Genomic DNA, 21,137 nt, shown 5'->3' on the forward strand with positions numbered 1-21,137 from the left:
AAAAAAGAAAGAAAGAAAGAAAGAAAGAAAGAAAGAAAGAAAAGAAAAGAAAAGAAATAAAATAGAAAAATCACGATGTCTGATCGATCGTAGTTCGTACTACTGAAAAATCGTCGGCTCATATTATAGATTTTACTACCTACCCTTCGGCCGACCACACCATTGAGTTCCCCTACTAAAACACTTAGGACCACAACGAAAGGCGCACGAAATTTTTAATTTTCTTTTTCGCCTTCGGGTCTACCAAATTAGACAGGAGATCGTCGAGAGAGGTTAAACGAATCGTACGAAAGTTTAATGCTATAATAAAGTCGGAGGGATGACTATAATCCGTATATCGCGATAACAAATCTCAACTGAAGATAAAAATCCGTGAGAAAATCGATACTATACGTTATATTGACCGAGCGTTATCATTGGAATACGAGAAGAGTGAATTAAACGTTATGTAAAAAGAAAAAGAAAAAAAAAAAAGAGAAATAATTAGGTAAACGATTTTTATATTTCCTTTTTCCTTTTCAATTTTGTAATCTTTTTTATTTTCTTTTTTAAGTTTCCTTTTCGTTAGGAAAAATCAATTGTCTTTTAATTTATTTATCTTTCTCTCAATAAAAATAAAACTGTACGACATGGAGTCCTCGTTCGAGATAAATCTATTAAGCTCATCGTAACGAGCTTGCACACTTGTTAATGATGATATTGCGAGACGAGTGTAATTGGACGTTCGTCCAATAACAAGAATAACAACGCTCGCAATATTCGCTTGAGCGTGAATGACGCCTATCTCGTTGGGCACGTGTCATACTTTAATACGAAGATGAATATTGAAAGAAGAAAGAAATTCTAAAGGAAAAAAAAGGGAGAAAGATAAAAAAATAGATAATCAGTATGAAAAAAATCTGTATTGTATATAATACTCGTACGAGAACAAAAATGAAAAGAAAGATTTCCTTTTATATTATATACACTTTCCCAATATAGATTTGTATATTTAATTATTTATGCTTTAATCATTTTTACTGATTAAATAAAAGATCAAATAATATTTAATCGATAAAGGAATTCATGGAAATCAATAACAGAAAGGAAGGGAGAGAGATATACAGAGACAGAGACAAAGAGAGAGAGAGAGAATTAATTCACACGTAATCATGATGAAACTCTAAAATTATTCGCATAATCTCTAGTAATAATCACACAATGGACTATGAAGTATAATCCCTTTGTATGGTGAATTCCATCGGATTTTGTAATCCGTTCCATGAGAAATAGCATATTAACGATATTAATGTAAAGATATTTCACACGGAGATATGGTATTTTATTATCGCATATAATTTCGGGCAAAATTTTGGATTATCGAATAATCCATATTGTAATCCGTTCAATTGATTTGTTTAATAACATACAGTTGAATGTGTTGAGCAAACAAAAAGACGAATTTAAATAAATTAATTCCTTTTAAAAAATCAATATTTGTGAATGATATATTACTCGATTGAATTTAATAATATTTAATTATTACTTTTATAATAATTATTACATACAAACGCGATTTTATAATTTATAGAAATGTATTATTAGTAATAAAACGTATCGAGTTTCATGATAATTTCTTTTTTATAGTACAAACACAATTAATTTTATCGACATTTACTTTTACAATAATTTCATTTTCTCGTAATACAAACGCGGTCAATTTTTTTAAATCATACAAATTCATTGTAAAATTTATTGGATAAAATTGAATATACCTAATTGTAATATGTTCCTTTGTTCTATTTTCTTCTTTTTTTTTTCTTTCTTTTCGTAACTAAATTGCTATCGATTTTCAAAAGATTTTTATTTCGAAGATCTATATGCTGGAAAACTTGGCTCTGACATCTTTGCTAACGACGTTCCATTCCTTTCCATAAACGATATTCAGTTTCTTCTTGAGCGATTCGATTCCGTAATCTTTCCAATTCTCTGATTGTTCTCTTTTATCAATGTCTACGTCTATACTTGTCAATCTAATGATCGATAAGAACAAAATTGTTATCAATTGTAAAATGAATTGAGCCTGTTAAAATCTCAAATCAACTCATTGAAAAATAAAAAAATAAAAAAAAATATATATATTTATATATACAGACATACACACATACATATACATATATTTTATCGAGAAAACGAGATAAAGTCTTTGTAAGTATCATCCATGAAAATAAAGATTTACGAGAAATCCGTAAAAGTATAGAGTACTATCGTCGATGCCGTATTTCTAAATTGATTTCTCCTAGTCATTTCGATGAATCGTAAAAATCGAAATAACAATGGTGCAGATATTTCTTCTGGCTCGTTAAATTCCTGATAGCATTCATTTTATTTTGAATAATGCAAGTAATGGTCATATTTTCTACTCAATTTTTTTTTTAATCTATTCTTTCTATACATATATATTATTTTTAATCAATTGTGAAGTATATAAATCACAGAAAAAGTTTCTAAAAGTTCCTAAACGAGATACGAAGAAAATGTCATAAGATATCGTCGAAGAAAATAGGACGACACCCTTTACTACTTTTATGCATGCAACCTTGTTATCTCTCTTCTCTTTTTCCTCCGGGAAATACAACATAATTTCACTCGTGTGTAAATCTCAAGACGACTACGTCTTAAAGGAAAAGAAATAAAGAGAAAGAAACAACAAGTGCGAGATGGGGAAACTAGTCGTACAAGTGCACATGTGTTGAAAGAAAAAATAAGAGAAAGGAAAACGAAAACACAAAAGTTTACAAGTATGAATATATATTTTATATATGTATATGTGTGTGCGTCTATAAATTTTAGTATATATAATGTGTATATATGTATATGTATATATATACAAAAGACATTTTCAATTTGAAAACGATTTCAATCAAATAAATCCGCTGTTATAATTGATCGAATTGTTTTCGACGTCTAATACAACTAAAATCCTTTCATTTTTGTTCAGAAATAGGAGAAGAGGAGCGAAAGAGAAGGAAAAGGATAAAAAGACAATAAAAGGATTTAAGTGTTTTGAGAAAGGACAAGAAATGGTTTCAATGGTTTCCTCAGCTGTCCTTGGAGCAGCTGCAGGCACAGGATTGGCTTTGGTAGTGGCAGTGACTATAGTCGTCTATAGATATTACGCTTTTAAACGCAAAGGAAAATATTGGAGTAATCTCGATCGATGGCCAGATCCACCAACCGCTAATAAAAACAACGAAAAAACATCTGATATTCATCAACATTCCTGTCATGACAATTCTGCTGCGACATCCTACGTTTTGGATTGTTGGAAAAAACCACAACAAAGTTATTATGCCGTACAGAAAACTGTGAGTATTTTTTAATTCTTTTTTACTTTTTTGTCTTCTGACTTTTTTTCTTTTCTTTTTTTTTTATTCTTATTTTTTATTTTAAATTCGTTCGACATCGATACGTTTATCCTGTAATTACATGGAAATTCGTGATACTCGTTAAAAACTATCAATTCGTTGTCGAATTAGTATAATTGACCTCGATTCGTTCCCAATAATTTGTAACCGCGAACTCGTGGCTTACATTATAATTCAATCCCATTTCCAATATCGTATTCGAAAATCTAATCGTTATAGGATACTCATAACATTCCGAGAACGTCATAAACATTTCGAAAATTATTTTGATAAATTTTCAATAAAAAATATTAATTTATAAATATATCTATATTGAAATTATATATCGTTTAAGTACGATAGAATTTTTTAGAAATGTTGGTAATATCTATAATGGGTATGGTAAAGTAGAATTGTATTCGAATTATAGGATTCTGTATTATCGTTTGTGTAAAACTTGTCGATAATGGTATTCGTTATCGATAAAACAGAACTGTCGATACAAGACTGTCGATATTCTGTTTTATCCATCTCAGGTAATATCTTAACGTTTAACAATTCCTCTGTTTATTTTTCATTGTCATATCAGTTGACTTAATTATTTTATTAACTAATTAATATCGTAAACATTTTATAATTTATTTGTAATTATCATATTTTATATTACATAATTCTCCAAGAAAATATTTTTATTTAAATTCGTTAAAGATGTATATAAGCGACATGAATATATATAATATAATATCACTATTAGATCCTATGCATACAAATGATAAATTTTCAAATAGATATAGAAAGTCAATAGATTCATGTTAATCAAATCCCATAGGCGCCTTCGTATATCGTCCTAAATCCTTGAAATCTTTATAAAAATGAAAGGTCGACGTAAGTCAGATAAAAAAGAATTTATTTTAGCTAAACAAACACGTCTCTAAAAAAAAAAAACTCCAAATTGAACCTCATTAACATTTTTCCTATTACCAGTTAGACGAACTTTAAATTATATCTCTCTTGAGAATAAAAAGTATTTTTTAATTTTATATCGAAGATAAGAAAATATTATGTTTTTCTTTTTATAGAATCGCAAGATTTAAACAACAAAAACCAAAATTGTTCTAAATTGAAAAACACAGGAGATCGATATCTCGATCAATCTATAGATATACTTCAGATTTTTATCAAAATTGACGAACGTAAAATTCGTTATCGCACTTATCGTAACGGTACACGCAATCGTAGGCATGGGTATACATATATATATTTGTATGCGTGTATGTGTGTGTAAACGCACGGGAAACCGTTCTCGACGTCCTAACAGAGAATATATAGAATCTGGAATTTGGATCGATACAGCAGCACTCTACGACTGACCGAACTATATCGTCCTTTCAATCGCAACGTATAGAGAAAAAGAGAGAGAGAGAGAGAGAGGAAGAGGAAGTAAAAGAAAAATAACATTTTTAACAGATGAGTTAAAAAGAGATGATGGATCGATTTAATGTCTTTGTTTATTCCATTAAAAATTATTATGGATGATCTCAGAAAAGATTAATATCAAAGTTAATGAAAGTGTACTGAAAATTTTAAACAAGCATAAACTTGCATAATATTTTCAACCAAACAATCCTATTAATAATTCATAAATATAATAAAGTAAACCTAAGTGAGAGAGAAAAATAATCGAATAAAATATAAATGTTTATCATTGAAAAGTTGTAAAACAAAAATATAAAGTATTCTGTACAAGAGGATCTTCTCTTTCTCTCTTTCTCTTTCTAATCACTTTCGAAGCTCTCAAATCACGATTAACGAGAAATTACTGAAAGAAATAAACGTAGCTTTAGTTCTCTTCGTACCTTCGAAGAAAAGAACGTAGTAGTTCGATATAGTTACGATTTCCAACAAAGTTAATTGATTTCGTTAATTGAAAGAGAAACGAAAGAATTCTTTTTATTCGACTTTATAATCATATAAATTGGATGAATTATAATAGGAAAAAGGATTCTTCTTCTTTTTTCTTTTTTTTTTTTAATTTTTCCTTTGTAAATATTAAAAATTAATATCTCGAATATTCATATTTTTATTAAATAATTTATATATGTGATCAAAGGTAGATAAAATTGTATTTGTCAAATTATTCGTATATTCTCTCAAATCGAGTATTTAATTTGTTCTTTCATTTATTTATTTAACATGTAGTGATAAATAGAGAAAATAGAATAGAATAGAGAAAGAGGGGGTGGGGAGAAGTATGTTTCTGAAATGTTTTCATCGATGGTTGTCGAAAATCGTTTGGTGAGAGGGAGAGCAAAAGAGAGAGAGAGAGAGAGAGTAATACAAAGATTAATAACAATTTTCATTTATTTATTTAACATGTATCGATAAAAAAAAAGATAAAGAGGAGTTATATATATACGTATGTATGTGTATATGTATGTATATATATGTTAGATGTGTGTTTTTGAAATGTTTTCATCAATGGTTATCGAAAATCACTTAGCGAGAAAGAAAGAGAATATGTAGTATAAAAGTTAATAAAAATTTTCTGTTGTTAATAAAATGAAATAAATGAATGGAAATGGTTTATTGATGGTACTCTCTTGTTAAAAAAAAAATGTGTGTGTGTGTGTGTGTGTGTACGTGTATGATATGCATTCTATCGACGATGAATTCATTAGTCGTTGTCGTATCGTTACTGTCTTGTATAAACGAATTCTCTTTCCAGAGAAATAATAATTATATTGAAATAATATTCTCGAAGGCGATTTTTCTTTTTGTTTCTTTTCTTTTTTTTTTCTAGATAACATGTTTTATTCATTAAAAAATTCAACGAAATGATCCGCAACAATATAATCTCTTTTTTGAAAAGATTCTATGATGACTAGTTGCACTCTCTTGCTTTCTCGGATTTCGTTATTTTTTTTTTTTTTTTTTTTTTTTTTTTATATTCATCCAATAACAGATTAAAAACTGCACGCGAGAATAATCTTTCATAAGCGGAGGATAAAAGAAACTAGAACGAATATATCCAAATCTTATGAGATTTTTCTGATATATCATACCTCGTAAAAAATTTTAACATTATTAATAAATTGAAAGATTAGATGAGAAAGATAAACAATATTTTTATTTCAAATTATTACTGAAATAAAATTAAAAGAAAAACAAAAATAAATAAATAATAGAAAAAGACAATTTTTTTAGTCCCCTAACGATAGGCAATGCATTCGTACATTTGTGCAATGCGAGATAATAATCTACTTACAGGGGTTTAAAAGAAATCAAACTATATATTACCGACAATATTTGGAATATTTCCAGGCGAAATAATTCGTAATTAACATTTGTAAAAAGAATTACGATTGAGAAAAAGTAATGAGAAACGAAAATAATGAAGAAGAAACGGAATTGTTCCTTAACGTCTCTATGAAATTTCTTTTAACCGATTATTATTTATTCAGACGAACAAAACGAATGGCATTTCATTTAGTTTACAATTAACGCTATGGAAAAAATGTAATATTCTTTCAAAGTTATTGTTTTAATTTCTCTCTTGAGTGTTAACAAATCAACGATTTTCTTTGAATGCTAAATATTGTGAATATAATTTTCCACGTAAATAAAAAAAAAGAGAAAAATCATTTTTCTTTTTCTTAATTTTTCTCAATCGTCGAGATATTGAATAATAATCGATTGGAAAATTACACCCGTTATACATTCTCCATCCTCTCTTACGTATTATTGTTTCCGACGGAAATTGAATTCGAAAGGAAATTGTTATTTATTTCAGCTATACTGTATGCCTCGTAAATCTCTTACCTTATACTCCCCATGGCATTTACATATACGAAGCAAAAGACACAAGGACAACTTTACTGTTACACGAAACATATTCCTTATCCTGTCCCACGTACCATTATTTTGCACGAAACATTTAACCACTTCCATTTAGTCTTTGGTAAATAGTTATCTACGTTATCTAAAAATCGATTTAACTCTCAACGATTATTTCGTCCTTCGCCTAGTACCCTTTAGAAAATGAAAAATCATAAGGAAACGTGAATAATATTGGAAGGGAAACATATATCTCGCTATATAAGAAATCGTTCGATAATCAAGCTTGACCTAGAAAACTAAAGAGAGAAAGAATCAGAAGAAAACAGAAAGAGAGAGAGAGAACTACGTATGAAGTTTTAATTATGTTCGGATATATGCATAGACGGTGTAAGAAATGTAATAATAAAATATAATATTACAGATGGAAAAGATACACGCATGAAAATAGAATATGACAGCGAGATGGATATATATATATATACATACATACATACATACACATATATAGAAAGAGAAAAGGAAAGATAGAAAAAGGATTATTAGAAATATCTCCAAAAAAAAAAAAAAAAAAACATAATCGATAGAGAAAAGTAAAAAGGGCTTAAGGAAAAGAAACATAATAGAACTAAATGGAAGGACATATTAGAAGCATATTCGAAAGAAAAGAAAAATAGACGGAACGAGATAGAGAAAAGAAATGAAAGGATAAAACGAGAAAAGAAAAAGAAACAGAAAAAGAGAAAGAAGAAGAAGAAGAAGGATTTAAAAAAAGAGAAAAATAAAAAGGAAAAGAAAAGGAAAAAAAATAGAGGAAGAGAGAAAAAAGAAGCATGTTTAAAAAAAAAAGAAAAAGAAAGCAAAAGGAAAAATAGAAGAAAGGAATAAGGAATAAGGATAGTGACGTCGACTGGAACGTTTCCAGGAGCGTATCAAAAGGGTGAAAGAGTAACCTGTTGCGGCGCACGCATACTATATCTCTCTTTCTCACTTTCTCTCTTGTCACCCTTTCCAATATAGTCCAGGCAACTCTCTTCTTCTTTCTCACTCTTTGAACTGAGCCTCCCACCACCACCACCATCGCTACCACCACCACCACAACCATCGACACTACTACCAGCAACAGACCAGTACCAGTACCAGTACCAGCACTACCAGGATTGCCACCACCTCCAACCATGTTCGCCGTTGCTGATTGCACACGAGCCCAGGCTTAGATAGAAGCAGAACGTTAGTCTGCTCTCACCAGTTCGTGGTGATACATTCGCTGCGTTCCATCTCACGTTTATATTCACGTTCTTGTAATCTTTGTGCCGTATTTCTTTTCCTTTTTTTTTCCTTTTTATACTATTAATCAATTAATCTTATTTAAAATAAGAACGATAAACCTCTCAAATTTGTCATTTTTAATGAAATCTCGTGAATCATATTGTTAGTGCGAACAATTATTAATTATGGTAATAATAATAATTTTATTGTGAGCAAAAGAGAGAATGAGAGAGAGAGAGAGAGAGAGATCTCCCTTTTTGTTATATTATCATTTGTTATCGTTGATTATTTTCATTTTTATTTATCAGCAACAAAAGTTTATTCTCTTTTTTTAATAAGAATTGTTATCAATATTAGTACAACAAAATTCACGCTATATATATTATATATGTATACGTATGTATATATAGTACATTTTTGGTATATATAGCAATATTTTTACTTCGCTGAATAAATTATGATTTTTCTCTAAAATGAGATGATTATATTCTACTTGAAAGAAAGACAGAGAGAAGGGGAGGGGTACTAGACAATCTTGATAATACGTTTTAAGTCAAGCTAATCCATCTTGAAACAATAGAAGAGAAACAGAGAGAGATTGCATGGATTAAAGGGTCGAGTACTTTGATTGATAACGAGTTTTTTTTGAATACCTGGTTTTGCGTAAAGTTCAAGTTGAATTTTTTAACATTTCTATATTTTGTTATATAATAGTAAATAATATACATAAATAAAAAATATAAATATATAAAAAAAGTCTAAAAAAGTAACAAAAAATATATATATATTTATATTTATATATCTACTCTCTTTCATTCGTTTTTTTCTATCTCTCTTTTTCTTTTTATTTAATTCGGAATTTAATTAATTTTTCCGTCCCTTTCTTCATTATTATTTATTTTTAATTTTAATTAATATTTCTTTATAAATACATATATGTGTGTGTGTGTGTGTTGAAAGCAGGAAGGAATTCATGCGTTTATTGAAAAGAAAGTATAGTAATTAAGGTAAATATCGATTTATCCAAGCAGATAGTCCAATTATTTCCTTATTTTTATTTTTCTCTCTTTTTCTTCAATATTTCTTTTTCGTTATCAACAGAAAATTGTACGATTCCTTATTCGTTCTCTCTCTCTCTCTCTCTCTCTATATATATATATATATAAATATATATATATTTCTGGATGTAGTTAACCGTTTTTCTTTTTCTTTTCTTTTTTTTTTATTATTATTTTCAAAAGAAAAGTACAGAAAAAAATAAATTCTGTAGTTGAAGACGTGGGTGGTTGACGTCGTTTTCAAACATCGACATTTTCTACTATATTTACCGTGATCGAGTTCGTTAAGTAGTACAACCGTAAACATAGTCAGATTTTAAAGATCGCATTCGACTCGTCCATCGTAAACTTTGGGAGGGAATTTTTATTTTTTCGTACAAATAAAAAATTATCGAGTACGTATGTTCGTGTGTGTGCGCGCATATATGTCTATATTATGCTTATTAAAATAATTTTTTCAAAGAAAAAAATCGCACAGTAGTTAATAAACTCTTCTGTTTTTTCTTTCATTTTTTTTCCTTTTTTGTACGTTTCCAAATGTAAAAAAAAAATGATGAAGAAAAAAAACGGAAAGGTCAAGAGACTACGGTTGAAATGTTATTTTCTCTTTAAAAGCTCATAAATGTTTGAATAAGAGATTAGGATTATGATATCTATCTAAATTCGCTATTACGAACCATAACGAATTTCCTGAAACATAGTCCATAATCTTACTAACGCAACGCTGTTCTAGCCGTCATGGAAATTCAAACGCTCGTTTCAAAACTGAATTACGAACTGAAAGTTAGGATTATCGTCGTTTATTTGACGATTCGCATCGAACTCGTTACACACTACAATCAAAAGAGATAAAGATAGAAATAAATAGAGAGAGAGAGAGAGAGACAGAGAGATGTTAAGAGATATTGAGTAATCATCGTAGACGATTAATTATTTATTTTTCTAAAAATATTTACAAGAATCATTTTTACAGTATCTCTATCGGTTCATTTCGAATATCTCCTTCTTATTTTCAAATCTTTCATAAGAACAATAATTTCCAATAATTCATTTATTCACTGCGAAACCTACGAATCATTTTTATTTCATATAATTTTCTCTCCTCCTCCTAAAAAAGAAAAAAAGAAAAGAAAAGAAAAAAGAAAAACAGAGAAACATATTTTTCAATTATATCAAAACGTGTTCATAATTAAATTAGACATACTGTAAAACAGTTATTTTCGACAAAGAACGATGTTGAAAGGAAACAATCGTTTCTAATTTTAACTTACAGAAACTTAACTGAAGTTTCCCAAGCTCGGAAAGCGTTTACCAAGTTTAAAGAAAAAGAAAGGGGAGAAGAAAAGAAAGGTAAAGAATAGGAAAGAAAAGAAAAGGAAAGATTAAAAAGAGGGAGAAAGAAAAGAAGAAAGATTTGAATAAAATTTTCGTGCGACTTTATTTTAAAATTGTGATCTTGGACGCGTTCGTCAAAGTGCCGGATAAATTGTCGGAAGTCCTGGGGGATGTTCTGGAGTTAGCATGCGGAGGAGGAGGAGGAGGAGGTGGGGGTGGGGGAGGGACAGGAGGTGCTTCTGGTTCTGGTTCTGGAAAAAATACTACGGAGAAAGGAACGAGTTCCTCCGGTGGTGGAAGTGCAGCGAGCAAGATCGGCATGGTCACGGGAGTGGCCATCATCAGAGGGAAATGGGCTCAAAGAGGGAGCAGGTCACCTCTTTCAAGTGTTGCCAATACTGACAGTGCTGACAGTACAACTTCGACTAGTTCAGAGGTCAGTTTTTCCTATGATTTTTCTTTCTTGGTTTTTTTTTTCTCTTTTTTCCTCTTCTTCTTCGTTTAAAACGATGAGTGTTATCTCAACATTTTTCAATATTTTTCTACTGATTACCATCGACCTTTTTTTCCCCATTCTTGTTTTTTTTTTTTTGTTTGTTTTTTTTTATCTTTCATTATATACGAATTACTCTTTGAATTTGTTAATTGAAAAATAATGAATGGTGCACGATTGATTTTCGGTTTTAGGCATTTGAAATGCAAAATAAATGAACGAGTGAACGAACGAATGTTTGAATAGGGATTGATTAATTGTAGAAGCGATATAAAATGGAAAGAGATAATTTTTTCTTAACATAAAATTGAGGAGTACTATAAAAATATAATAGGAAATACGTTGTTTGAAAATTGTTCGTTCGTTTTAAATCGGCTTATTGTAAAAGGATCATTTCAAATATTTTCAAATATCAATTTGAACGAAACGTTCAAAAATATATATCCCAAGTTCACCGTTACGTATTCTTCACCGATCATTTCTAAAGGTAGGAAGAAAAAGGAAAAGGAAAAGGAAAAGAAAAAGGAAAAAATAATCTAAGGAAAACTTCAAAGGTGACTTTGAATCCCTTTGAACTGGCTTCCTAGTTCGAATATCAATGTTATCGACGTTCAGTCAAACCGTCAATGAGATACTTCACGTTGAATTCTAACGAATCGTTTTAAATCTAACAACGTCGATTATTATATTTGTTAGATTTTTAGATATGCAAAATTTATTATTTTTTCTCTTTTCCATCCATCTATAATAATTATTATTAATATGATATACGATTGTTGTTATATATAATAATTAGTAATATCATATATACTATTATTATTCCATTATTATATATAATAATTATTAATAATATATCGTCGAATATACAATAAAAATTGTCGAAGGGATAAAAAATAGAATTACCTTCTTAAAATTCACATCATACATTTATGTATGTACATGTATTATTACTACTATCGTATTCTATCGATAGTACGAGATATCGATCCAATGATGTCTTCTTCGCCTAGCAAGAACATCTCTTACCAAAAATATTTCTTTCCTCTTGGGATAAACCTCCAAGGAAGCACCGATCGTGTTCATGTCACGCAAGTTGAAACGTTCGTCTTCTTCGAAATATATTCTATGAACATACATACACACACATATATATATGTATATATATATATAATATATACGTGTATATACTTTTGAGATCGTTCTCATGAGACTTAGGTAGGTACATAAGATCATGTACTTTGATTCTGGAACAATCGATAAATTTCTTTTTTCTTTTTTTCGATTTATAATAACTCGACGTAGTCGATATAAATATATGAATTAAAATTTAATCTATATAAATAAAAAATTGTAGTTGACAGATGTGTCAACTTAAAAATATAAGTCTAATTTTTTTTAATATTGTGATTAAAAATTAGAAATTATCATTATTATTTTATATATATATACATATTATATAAAGAGAAATATAGTTAAAAATATATAGATCGTAGTTTTCTGTACAGATCGATCTCTTTTTTTTATTATTTATGAAAAGTATTTTATCTTTTTTATTTTTTAATTTTCTTTTTCTTTTTTTCTTTTTTAAGAGATTTCTAGATTTCTACTATTTTCAAAAATAAACTATACATATATGTATTTATATTCAGAGAGAGAGAGAGAGAGAGAGAGAGAGAGAGAGAGAGAGAGAGAGAGAGAGAGAGAGAGAGAGAGAGAGAGAGAGAATAAATTAAAATCAACGATTGGTGAATACAAATCGTTGCTCTGAATATTATAATCCTACTATATACGTGCATTCGACGAACGAATTCAAAGATTGATTTCAGTTAAACGCACATGCAGATGATTTTTTCAACCGATTATATTCCGTACAAATAATGTTACCAGTGAAATCGCTATATTTATCTTTATTTTTTCCTTCAATATATTATTCATAATACCATTCAGGGATTTTCTCGTTTAACGCAATAAGAATTTTAACTAATACTAAATTCTACACTTCGTAATTAAAAACGAACAAATGTATATAAAACATTAGGAAATAATTCTTTTGAAAAACAAGAAAAGAAAGAGATATCACAGTTACTTCTCAAAGGTTAATCTAAAAAAGAAATTAAATAGAAATCAAATGTACTTGTACATATGATTAATATTTATGAAATACCCTATGTGTGTGTGTGTGTGTGTGTGTGTGTATCTTGCTCGTTAAAGAATGAAACAAAATACTGATATCGTATTACATCATTTTCTTTAGAAACTCTAAAGCCAAGTTATCTCAGGTCAGGAAAGAAAATTCTTTGAAGATCGTTTGTAAGTGAATCTACCGTGATATATATTAACAAATAGTTCGAAGACAAAGAATAAAAAATCCAATTAGTTTTTCCAGATAACATGAATCGAGGTCGAATGATGATGGCCAATGGCGTACTTTCAATATGATAGAGGAAGAGAAAGAGAGAGATATTTGTGAGACTCGAATATCGTATTACATTTATTCCATGTAACAACATACGTATCACATATTTATCATACTCTTCAACGTTGAAAACCTATTACATTTTTTCACGTCGTTATATTTATTACAATTACAATAACAATACCGTCATTATAATCATATTGTATTTCTTTTCACATACAAATTATTATTTCTCTTTTTAAACTTAAATACACAATATTATAGATATTTTTATCATTTTATTGAAACATACATAAGTGTAAAACGATAAAAAGTTATGATACATTTTTTATATAACAAGAATATTTATCATTCATTAGATTAAACTCATTTTAACTTCGATAATAATCAGTAAAAACGTTTAAATTATTTATTATCTGTAGTAGTAATACGAACGTATTAAAAATATAATTCATCGACGTTTACTCGTACTACTTAAAGATATTATTATGAATGCTTGATTTGTACTACTTAAAGATACTTTCGTACATGCTTGATATGTACTACTTAAAGATACTGTCGTCTATGCTTGACTCGTACTACTTACTAATGACAGACTATCGCAACGATCGTACTACTGAAAAATGTTGGACCGTCATAACGGTCGTCGTTCTACTTAAAAAAAAGAAAGGTGAAAAATCATGTCGAACCATGGTAACGACACCACTAACATAAGAAGCCGTCGAGAAAGTTTGTACTACTGAAAAACGATCGTAGGACCATAAAAATGATTGTACTACTGATGATTCACTGTGCGTTACATTTTTACAATTTTAATACGATCGACTCTCGAACTTTTAACGAAATATAACCGAGTGCATACGGTAATAAGGCTCTTTATAACACTCGAGATTAAAAAGTGTGTCGAACGTTACGCCTCATAATGGATATCGAGCGAACGAACGAGCGAAAGAGAAAGAAAGAAAGATAGAGATAGATAGGTTAGACTCTTTCTATCATGCAGCAATACACGTCGTAAAGATTTTTAATAATACTATGATATACGATAACGTCATCGTTTTGCTATCGTTATAACGAACTCTTGTTTACGTCATTACTTGGTCGTAAAGAAAGAAAGAGAAAAGGAAAAGGAGGAGGGTAGAGATATATTTTATTATATTTGCTTGTGGAAGATAACAATACTGATTTTTATAAATTTTAATTTGTAATACGATTATTTTAATATATAGTATTATATTATGATTCGTGCAAATTCATTGTAAGAATTACTATTACTGGTTTGTTCGAAGGTTTTTTCTTTCTTTTTTATATTTTCTTTTCTTCTCTTTTTTCTTTCGTTATATTCGCTGAGAAATAATATAGGGGAAAGAAACGAAAGCTTGAAGTTTAAATAAAATAATGAGCGGAATAAAAAAAAAATAGTATAAAGTAAATAGTAAGAAAAAGACGGAAACAGAGAGAAAGATGCATATTTATTATTTTAAAAATATATGTGTAACACCTTTGTGCAAAGGAAAGAAAATATTTCGAGTTTAAAATTTGTATTAAAATATTAAAATAATAATGAAAAGAGAGATAGAAGAAGAGAAAGAGAGAGAGAGAGAGACAAAGACAATATAAAATAAATAGAAAAAGAATAGAGAAAGAGGTAAATTAAGAGAAAAAAAAACGAAAGGAAGTCAGAGAATACGATATTTCGTTATCCTTATTACCACGTGTCTGATATTCCTTAATCTATCTCTATTTCATTTTTTCTTATCAATACCAGCTGGGACCTTTTATTATCGAAAAGAGATTTATGATCAGCTATAAAAATAACATTAATCTTCTTCTCAATACATCTAAAGAAAGAGGGAGAAAGAGAGAAAGTGAATGAGTGAGTGACTCGAAATGACGTGCAAATTTAATTTTCACCTTTTACTCGAGCTACCCCCACACGTTGGCCAATAAGGATCACTCATAAATGAAAGAAGAGACGTTGATTGCACTGATTAAAATGTATATACATACATATGTATTACGTTTACGTGCTTGGAAACGTCTCTAATACTCATAGAGAAAATATTATTCATAAATGAAATTAAAATTTCATTCGTATATTCAATTTATAAAAATATTAAAGTATATTATTTGTAAATCTATGAAACTTTGTTTAACAACGCAATGTTTAACAGTTACGTTAATTCGTTAATTTTTATTACTTTAACAAATTACACGGAAGGGGACATGGAAGAGGAAATAAATTTGTTGAACGTTTGTAAATACAAGCAGCATTTAAAAAAAAAAAAAAAGAAAGAAAGAAAAAATCGATCGAAAAGGAAATCAATGTCTGACAAATTCGTCAGCTATATTACTTGTTACTTTTATTCACAACGTTGTCTCAGTAGAGTCAAGATAATATTGCTTTATCGAGATTTTTCGAAGTCATCGTTCGCACAAGGAACAGTTTATACAATAACCATCACGTTGAAAAGGAAAATGGAAATATAGAGATAAAAAGGATGAAAGAAAGAAAGAGATACAGAGAAAAAGAAATGTTATCGAAAGTGGCTTCGCTAAAATATATATTAGATAATACACTGAGCATGACTCTCTTTCTCTCACTCTCTCTCTCTCTCTCTCTCCTAAAATAAATAAAAAATATTAGAAGAGCGTCTCGAGAAAAAAATGAAACAGAAAATAAGAAATAAGAATTCTCGTGAGATCTTTTTATGTCAGACTTATAAAGATATAGAGCTTTTTCGTGGGACAACAAGACCGTTAAAGACCATAAGTTTCACCATAACTCCATATTATAGTAACTTCTCACAAATACTTATATGCATGTCTGTGTATGCCTATATACAGGGTGGGATATTTAGACTATAAAACAGACACTATTTTTTTATTCTTTTTTTAAGGAAAATTTGAAACAAAAACTTCAACAATTGGAAAACATTCGCAATTGTAATATATCGGATTTAATACTTGAAAAAGAAATTATAAATTATTCTATTTAATAATTTCATCGTTTATATTTTATATGGTCTACCTTATACACACGCACACACATATGTATATCATGATAGTATTTTCATAGTGTCAATGTTGAGATTTAGACATTGAATGCATTTTCTTTGTAGGACGTCAAAAAAGGTACTATATCATTTCAACGGAAAAATACAATAAAGTTACATCATAGCTAATAACTTTTACGAATTCTCTGTCGTATGGTTTTCCTATTATTTTCTTTTTTCTTTTATAGGATCGAACAGATCGAAATTTATTTTCTTTCTCTGTAATACTTATAAAAAGTGAAAACTTTTACCGTTCTCAAGAATTATTATGAAAATAATTAGTAGTAAATCCAATTATGTACTAATGTACAATTTTATTTAATTTAATTCATCGAAATGTTAAGTCAAGATAAACGTTTACACATTCTCAAACTACAGATAAGATACATTCCATATGTACATACGTATGTATGTATATATGTGCGTTTAGTGTGTGTATATGTTCCTATCTATATGTACGTACATAAGATGCAAGAACAAACAGGCCAGCGAGCAAATAGAAATTTATTTGTTCAACTCTATATTTGTAAAGACATCGACGACAAATTTCAACCGTTCTCCGTGAGAATAAACAATAAAATAATAAAGATAAAAAGGGGATAATAGAAAAGAAGAAAAAAACAGAAAAGAACAGAAGAGAAAGGAGAAGGACGCAAAGAGAATTTAACTAGTATTTCATTAAATACATTTAGATATATTTTATTTGCTTCGATGTTATTTACAATGAATCTCTGAACAATCTCTGAACACTGTTATTTCATATTTTATTATTTTTAATTCATAAAAAAAAGAAAAAGAAGTTGGAAAAAGAAACTTAATTAATTATAATTGCTCATCATATTTAAGATCGAATTTTGATCTTTTATTAATTATTCAACGATATTAATATTAATTATTAATATTCTGAATAACTGTACGCGCTAATTAGAATTAACATAATATAATTTTGAAACTTACTGTAATAATTTTATCGAAGTTAAACTATCGATCCTTCGTCTCTCCTTTCAGATAGTTCTACGAAGAACATATAGGATTTCAATCGATCCTCGATTACGTCATTGCGATAATTAATTGAATCGAAATTAAGTTGATTCATGGGTAGGCTTTCTACGATTGCCATTTGACAGAGAGAGAGAGAGAGAGAGAGAGAGAGAGAGAGAGGGAGAGAGAGAGAGAAAGGAGATACTCGAGACTGTAAAATGATCTCATTCATTTTCCTAGGCAATTTTCTAGAGAACTCGAGAAAGATGATATAAATTTATATCATCGAAAATATACCGGGTGGGGTTCATATTTGTATAATCAATTTCTTATTACTAGAAAAGAAATTATTAAAAATTCTCTATATACATACATATATATCGAATAATTCATATAAAATAATTAATCTCAATTAATAAATTTATCATAGTTCGTAGAATATCATTCAATTAAATTATATTTCTAAACATGATTAAAAAATAAATAATAAAATAAAATGAAGTGAAATAATAAAAGGTTTACTACTCGGAAAATAAAATAATAGTCGTTTAACTGGAATTAATTAGAAAGTACATGGAAGTAATAAGTATTAGTTGTACTAGTAGTAGTAATAGTAGTAGTAGTAGTAGTAGTCGTAGCATATGCTTGGGTAGACTCGGAAGGACGTACTTCGCATTCCGGATCGATGCTTTCTACTTGACGATTCCGAACGAATGAGTGGTTAATTGGTATTGAAGAGCTGACAGAGACACGACCATCCGACGACGGAACGTTTATAATAGCTTCACATTCGCATATTATACGTGTGTATGTGTGTACGAACGAGGATCACTAGGAAAACTTCTAAACAAAACGAAGATAGATAGATAGCTAGCTAGCTGCTACGAATAGAATTTGTAGAGGATATATCTCAAAAACTTTCCTATCGAACATCTTAACTTCAAATAAAATTCCGTACAAAGGCATCGCAATGGGATGATAAAAAAATTTTTCGTTATCATTCGATCAATAATTTACACAATTTTTAAAATGACACTCTTTACTTTTCAAGTTTTTTAAAACAATCTGCATTAAAAGTTGTTGTTGTTATTATCATTATTATTAATGTTGTTATTATCAACTTTAAAGTTTACGTATTTCAGAATAACGGACGTGACAGTTAAAATGGAATGAAAATACGAGCATCGTATTATATTACGATCATAAGAACTCTAACACACACATATACGTACACAGAGAGAGAGAGAGAGAGACCAAGTCTGTTCGTCTCTTTAGATTCCATCGCGTTAATTTTCTTAGCCCTTTCCCATCGCCGTCATTATAATTAGATTCACGATCGTGCCGTGGACTAAATTAGGTTTAATAAACGGCTCGTCTCTGCTGTGGTTACACGCTTGTCTCGCAAAGTACCGACGTTACAAAGCTACCACTTATCACTTAATTCTTACTAATTAATAGTAAAAATGATTAGAAAAAAAATATATACATATATAAATAGAAATATATTGAAAACGTGTAATATTTTTTAGAACAGCCTAAAACAAAAATTTTATTAATAATATATTTATTAGTATATTATTATTATTATTATTATTATGATTATTATGTGTTAAAGGACAATTTTAAAAATTAATTATTCCTTCTTTTTAGGCTAGTTTTTCTTTTTTTTTTTTTTTTTTTTTTAATCAGATTGTAAAACTATAACAGTTTAGGTACTTTTGACTTATCTTGCACGTGTAGGAAAAAAAATAACTTGATACGAGCTCGATCAAAAAATTTAAACTCAGTGCAATCTATAGTGTTCAAATATGGACACACGACATCGAACAAGCTACTTACGAATGTATGAGAAAAGTTTTTTAAGAAAAAAATGTTTAATGGCAAGCTCTCTCTCTCTCTCTCTCTCTCTCTCTCTCTCTCTCTCTCTCTCTCTCTCTCTCTCTCTCAAATAAAAGGGGGCGAAAAAAAAAGGTATATCTTGACTTTTCCCCATTGGCGAATTTTCTTTTTTCATATCTAATATAAGTGTATGCGTCCCTTTCTTTCCTTCCTTCTCCCTGATTAAAATTCTCTCCTCCCTTTTCTTTATAATTAGAATTACATTAGCTGTGAGATTATAAAATCATACTTAACGGCGCACGAAAAAGTAAATGGAGGGTGCTTAAATTTTCACCTTTTCAAGAGTTTGTGTCATAGAAAAAATTTTTCGTTCTCTCTTTTCGGTGAACTTTACCGATAAGTTCACCGTGCGGTATAACGTAACTTTTAACATTTTAGAATATTCTGAAACAACAATGAAATAAAAAAAAAAATACCAGAGAGAAAACAAAAACATAAATTGCCTTATCTTGTCGTTTACGTATCGTTTATGCGTCGTGTCCTATCTTGTTTATAGTGTAGGTGTGTCTATAGGGTAGTTGCATTTAAAAGAGAGGGAATATTTGTCTAAGTAAGAATTGTCTAACTAAGACTTTAATGTAACTCGCGAAAGGTTATCTATTTTTTCACATAACTTGTCATAACACAAAAAATTATTATCTCTTCATAATGAGTGTAATTTTCCAAGACAATTAACAAATTAAATATGTGCGATGAAAACAGATATACTCCTTTTTTTTCTCTTTTTTTAATTTTTTGTCGTCATATGGAGTCCTTTTTTCTTATTTATTTATTTATTTGTTTATTTATTCTTGTTTGTTAGGTGGTAACATTTGTATTTTCATCGTAATATTAAAATTTTCATTATTAGATTATTTACAATTATATTTATCAAACTTTATACCATACAATATTATATTTCCTTTATCTTCATTATTTATCTACTATTATCACTTTCAACAAATTTATTAATTAGTGATAATTAATCTTTCGCTGGCTTGTTTTTGTATTCTCTTATTTATCTATTCTATCTGATTTTACTATTTTTTTTTTCTTTTTTTGTCTTTGTCTCGTCCTTTCATTTATACCCAGACGTATCTATTGTGCATTAAGTAGTAGTACCTGGTTTCTCAAGAACAATTCTGAGGTAGGTCTCATCGCGTGTCTACCAAAGGGAAATTGATGTAACCAGATTTGCTCGTACGCTTAATGCCTGACTCTACCTTTGCGTTATTCGATCCACAAAACGATGCTTTCTCATGTAAGAAAACGGAGACGTTCGTAGGATATCATTATATATATTTATCTATCTATCTATATATATATATATATATATATATATATATAGGTTTAAATATAATTTTATGCAAACTTTGGTAAAAAATTATTAAAAGTGTCCAATATATGATTGTCAATAAACGTGTCGTTTGG

General features: G+C 28.9%; 1 protein-coding gene across 10 annotated transcripts in view; it reads left to right on the forward strand.

Moving 5' to 3' along the window:
- LOC122633899 (synaptotagmin-5) overlaps nt 1-21,137 on the forward strand; it is a 93,771-nt gene that overhangs the window by 60,790 nt on the left and 11,844 nt on the right. For 5 of the 10 annotated variants that reach the window (XM_043822355.1, XM_043822354.1, XM_043822357.1 and 2 more), the window contains one exon: nt 2,981-3,347. In XM_043822355.1, coding sequence (XP_043678290.1) covers nt 2,981-3,347 — 367 coding nt within the window. Of the gene's footprint in view, nt 1-2,646; nt 2,781-2,980; nt 3,348-8,061; nt 8,678-9,452; nt 9,497-10,820; nt 11,319-21,137 lie in introns of those variants that run through there. The other 5 variants (XM_043822359.1, XM_043822362.1, XM_043822360.1 and 2 more) reach the window with 5 other exon arrangements.

This window comes from Vespula pensylvanica, chromosome 13, assembly GCF_014466175.1.
Source record: "Vespula pensylvanica isolate Volc-1 chromosome 13, ASM1446617v1, whole genome shotgun sequence".
NCBI classification, from domain to species: Eukaryota; Metazoa; Arthropoda; class Insecta; order Hymenoptera; family Vespidae; genus Vespula; species Vespula pensylvanica.